The 5032-nt window shown below is 46.5% G+C and overlaps 1 protein-coding gene across 1 annotated transcript; it reads right to left on the reverse strand.

Moving 5' to 3' along the window:
* Window positions 1-359: 359 nt before the first annotated feature.
* LOC122125994 (igE-binding protein-like) lies at window positions 360-2288 on the reverse strand. The gene has a single exon (XM_042700590.1). The coding sequence runs from the start codon at window positions 2286-2288 to the stop codon at window positions 360-362; it is 1929 nt and encodes a 642-aa protein (XP_042556524.1).
* Between the last annotated feature and the right edge of the window lie 2744 nt (window positions 2289-5032).

Consider the following 5032-nt stretch of genomic DNA (forward strand, 5'->3'; position numbering starts at 1 on the left):
TTCCACTTGGAGAGTTAGCATGGGTCTTTGATCTAGCGTAATGGACAGGCATGCAAGGTCTACTCCAGTAGAGCCTAGCCCTTTATCTCCTCTCTTTATCTCCTTGGCAGGGAAGTTATCATGAAGAGAAGGCAAAAGCAGGAGCTGTGCAATTCTATCTCCGGGAGAGATGGACACCACTCCACGGGGAACATGACAAAGGACCTTGATAGTTCCCATATAGTCAGGGTCAATTACTCCTGGGAAAATTATTAAGCCCTTTATTGTGGAGGAGGAGCGTCCTAAAACTATTCCTACAGTGCCTTTATCTAGGGACCCTGTCATGTCCGTCTCCACCACCTGGACTCCCATCTGCTGTGTCAATACCAGTCCAGAGGTGGCACAGAGGTCCAACCCTGCGGAGCCTGAGGTTGCTCTTTTTGGCTGGGGGATTGTGGTAGGTGCTGTTTGGAAGCCGGAATTTGAAGTGCCCCATAGATTTTTGGGCCCTGGGGACGAGGGCCCCTCTCCCCGTTTTTTGGCCCTTGTTCTGGATCAGTGGCTGGGATGGCTTGCGGGATGGGGTGTCCATTGATGTCCCTGACTGACCTGCACTCATTGGCCCAATGCTTTCCCTTCTTACAGCGAGGGCACACTCCTGGAGTTCTTGGCGGTTTGGGAGTGTTTTGCGCAGGACCACCATTTTGCGGGCACTGCCGTTTAAAATGCCCCAACTGACCACACCGGAAACATCCTTTTCCTTTATTTTCCTTTGTGGCCCGGGCGGCTGACAGAACAGCAGCCGCCAGTCCCGCATTGGTCAGGGGACCACCCACCTCCCTACAGGCTTTTAGCCACGCCTCCAGGCTTTGAGTTCTGACAGGGGTGATTGCTCTCTGACACTCCTTGGTGCTTTGTTCAAAAATGACTTGTTGTATCAATGGCATAGCTGCCTCTAAGTTTCCCAACATTCTCTCGGCTGTTTCCAACATTCGGGTGACAAAGTCAGAGAATGGCTCGTTAGGGGCTTGAGTAATTTTTGTTAGGTTGCCAGCCGTTTCTCCCTTATTCGGGAGGGCTCGCCAGGACTTGTAAAAGAGAGTGTTTACTTGTCGATACACTTCAAAGGGGTGTCCTGTTTGATCTACAGTAAAGGGCCCCTGCCCAAGAAGCATATCTACAGTCCAATCCGGATGCCCATCACGAACATTTTGTCTATACTGGGCTTGTGCCTTGTCCTGGACAATAGACCGGAAGTCAAGGAACTGCCCGTGATTAAGACAGGTACGGGCTACCTCAAACCAGTCCGTGGGCGTCATAGCATTAACAGTCAGTCTTCGGAGCAAGGCTGTGGTATAATTAGCCGTTACTCCATACATTTTTACCGCCTCCACCAAGTCTTTTAACTGGGAATAGGAAACGGGCTCAAAAATCCTTTCATTAGCAATGGGGCTCTCAAAAACTGGGAAAGCGGCCGCCAATCTTGACCAGGTACGTCCCTTTATGAAATGACTTCGCCCCATTTCCGGATATGGGGGAGGGGCTGACGGGCAAGGGCCGCCCGGATCGCGCCCTCTCGGTTGTGGTTGTGCTTTTGCCGTTAGTACACGCCATTCCCCATACCTGTCTGCCTCGTACTCTGCCGCCGCCCTTTCCAGATCATCAAAATCATCTGGATCAAGCTGACTCTCCTCTCCCTCTGACTCTCCCCCTTCTGAGTGACTTGCAAAGTCACCCTGTTGGTCCTGTCCCTCCACATGCAGGGCAGAAAACCGGTTAGAAAATTCCTTCAAGGAAGGGTATAAATCTCTTTTTGCAATTTTTTCCTTGGGGGCTTCGTGAGAGCACTGTTCAGTTATCTTATGTGAGGGCTGTAACCCCTCCTCCTGTTTTACCACTCTAGGATCCTTTTTTCCTCTTTTCTTCTTTTGCTTAGGCCTTTTTTCTTCCCCTTTATTGGACGCTGATTCTGAGAGACTATCCTGGTGTTGCATAAGCACCTTACGTCCTTCCAGAATTATATCGGACCCACCTTCCTCAAGGCAGGTGCGGACCATCCGCCAGAGAGGGAGAGTGGCACCAGTTATCTGGTCTTCTTCCTGGGCCCTAGTCAAATCCTTGCCCAGCTTATCCCAGCATGGAAGGGTGAGATCCCCGGAGACTGTGAACCAGGGCGCATGCTTGTCAAAATCGCCCAACACCTTCTCCACTGTACCTTTGGACACCTTTAACCCTCGCTGTCTTAACAGAGCTTGTAAGGGGGCATAAAAGTCCGCAGTACCACAGGAAACTCCCTGGCCATTACCCATAGCACACTCTTATGTATGAGCGACTTACGCCAAGGGCGAAAAACCACGTTATCTACCGTGGATTTACTTTAGTTTTAAGGTGTGAGGCTGTTAGCAGCGACACACCTTCCCAGGCTCCCCACAACGCAGGCAGACACAGAGCACCACCAAAAAGACAAACCACAAAGGAAGAAGCACTGCAAGCAACCAGTAATCTACAGTAAAAAAACAGCATACCTGGGGATACTTACCGACGTCTCCTCCCCGTGTGTTGAGTTCTGGCTCCTGTTCGGTCTCTCGCGTGGTTCCCGGTTTTCGGCACCACTTGCGACGAACGCCTTCTCGGCCAGCGAGGAAGAACGACCACCACACCAGGAGTCTTCTCAAATCACACTTTATTGGAGAGCTTTTGAGTTGATGGTTGAGCTTGAGCGAGAGACACCCAGGAAGCGAAGCCCTTCACCTATATATCGTCTTTGTGATGCGAGGCTGCATTTGATTGGCTGATCGCCCGTCACCTCACCCAGCTGCCCCAGGATAGGTGAAAAGCATCATGCGCAAAACTTGGGCCAAAGCTAGGAGCAAAAGGTTACCAAACATGGAGTTGTGTATCCCCAAGGTAGCACGGAAGTCAGCGCCATCTTGCAATGGCGTTTCCACTGGCTCCCTGCAAACCGACAAGGAGCAGACATCTTCATCCTGCAGTTCACAGACCAGAGACGACCCAGGAAACAAGACTCGGGGTGAGTAGAAGCCTGACGTCCTCACTCCTGCTCAGGGAGCAGAGGAGGGAAGGCCACCCCTTCCCCCCAGCACCCCAGAGGCCCAGGCCCCACCTACTGAGATCAAACTCCTAGGCCTTAATTTCAAATTGAGTCCAAGTACCTCATTTCCCTCCATTCCAAAACATACTTCAACCCTTCAGGGCAGGGGGAGAAAAGGCAAAGAAAAAAGATGCAAAAGTCTTGACAGCAGGTTAGACCATGCAGAAGATCAAATCTCAGGGATTGAAGACAGCCTAGATATTATAGAGAAAGAACATACAACCATCCAAGACAAACCCAAGAAATATGATCGATCTATCCAACACTTGGAAGACACCATCAGAAGGCCTAATCTAAGGATAATGGGAGTAGAAGTGCACCTAGAAACAGAAATTAATGGTCTAGGAAATTTGTTTAACAGGATCCTAGCAGAGAACTTCCCAAACATGCAAAAAGATAGGCCTATTCAGATACAAAAACTTTTAGAACCCCAAATAGACCAGACCAGAATAGGACATCCCACCGTCACATTATAATCCACACAGGATCAACTCAGACCAAGGAAAGGATCCTTAAAGCTGTCAAAGAGAAAAGACTAATCACCGATAAAGGGAAACCAATTAGAATCACCTCAAATTTCTCAGCAGAGACAATCAAAGCAAGAAGAGCCTGGAATGATGTATGCCATGCCCTAAAAGCAAACAACTATCAACCAAGAATACTATACCCAGCTAAACTCTCCTTCATAACTGAAGGCCATATAAAAACCTTCCATCGCAAAGAAAAATTGAAACAATACATCTCCACCAAACCAGCCCTACAAAAGATTCTTAAAGATGTCCTACACATAGAAAACCAACAAGACCACAATAAAATCCAAGAACCTGCACCCAAACTGAGAATCCAAGAACCATAGGAAGAACCCAGTTTTCGCATCCCCCAAGAAAGTGGATAACATGGCAGGAACTCCCAAATATCTCTCAGTCCTATCTATTAACGTTAACGGACATAACTTTCCAATTAAGCGAAATAGACTGTCTAGTTGGTTTAAAAAACAAGATCCTTCGATCTGCTGCTATCAGGAGTCACATCTTGCCTGTAAAAACAAACACATTTTAAATATTAAATGCTGGAACAAAATCTACCAAGCAAACTGTCCCCATAAACAGGCAGGAGATGCAATCCTAATATCAGATAAAATAGACTTCAAATTAAAATTCATGAGAAGAGATAAAGAAGGTCGCTACATACTAATTAACGGATCTCTCCTTCAGCAGGATATTACAATTCTAAATATCTATTCACCAAACAATGGAGAACCCAAATTTATCCAAGAAACACTACTTTCCCTCATATCCCACATAGTTCCAATGACATTTATTGTTGGGGATTTTAACACAACATTCTCCCCACTAGATAGACCAACTCCGCAAAAACTCAACATAGAAACCGCAGATCTAAACAGCTGCATAGATCAACTAGATTTAACAGACATCTATGGAACATTTCACCCAACAGCATCAAAATACAAGTTTTTCTCAGCAGCACATGGAATATTTTCTAAAATAGACCAGATTTTAGGCCACAAAGCAAACTTGTCCAAATTCAGAAACATTGAAGTTATCCCTTGCATTCTCTGGGCCCAAAACGGAATAAAATTAGAACTCAACACCAAAAGCCACTAAAGAAAGTCCGGTAACACATGGAGGCTGAACAACACACTGCTGAATCACGAGTGGGTCATGGAAAAGATTAGAAAGGAAATTCAAATGTTCATGCTATTCAACAAAAATGAGCACACAAATTACCAGCTCCTCTGGGACACAGCAAAGGCATTACTCAGAGGCAAGTTTATACCTCTGAGCTCCTACATCAACAAATTGGAGAGATCTGAAACTAACAATTTAATGACACATCTAAACCTCCTTGAAAAAGAGCAACAAGATAAACCCCAATCCAGTAGACAGAAAGAAATAATTAAAATTAAATCAGAATTAAATG

This window comes from Dipodomys spectabilis, unplaced genomic scaffold, assembly GCF_019054845.1.
Source record: "Dipodomys spectabilis isolate Male_0828 unplaced genomic scaffold, ASM1905484v1 ptg000270l, whole genome shotgun sequence".
NCBI classification, from domain to species: domain Eukaryota; kingdom Metazoa; phylum Chordata; class Mammalia; order Rodentia; family Heteromyidae; genus Dipodomys; species Dipodomys spectabilis.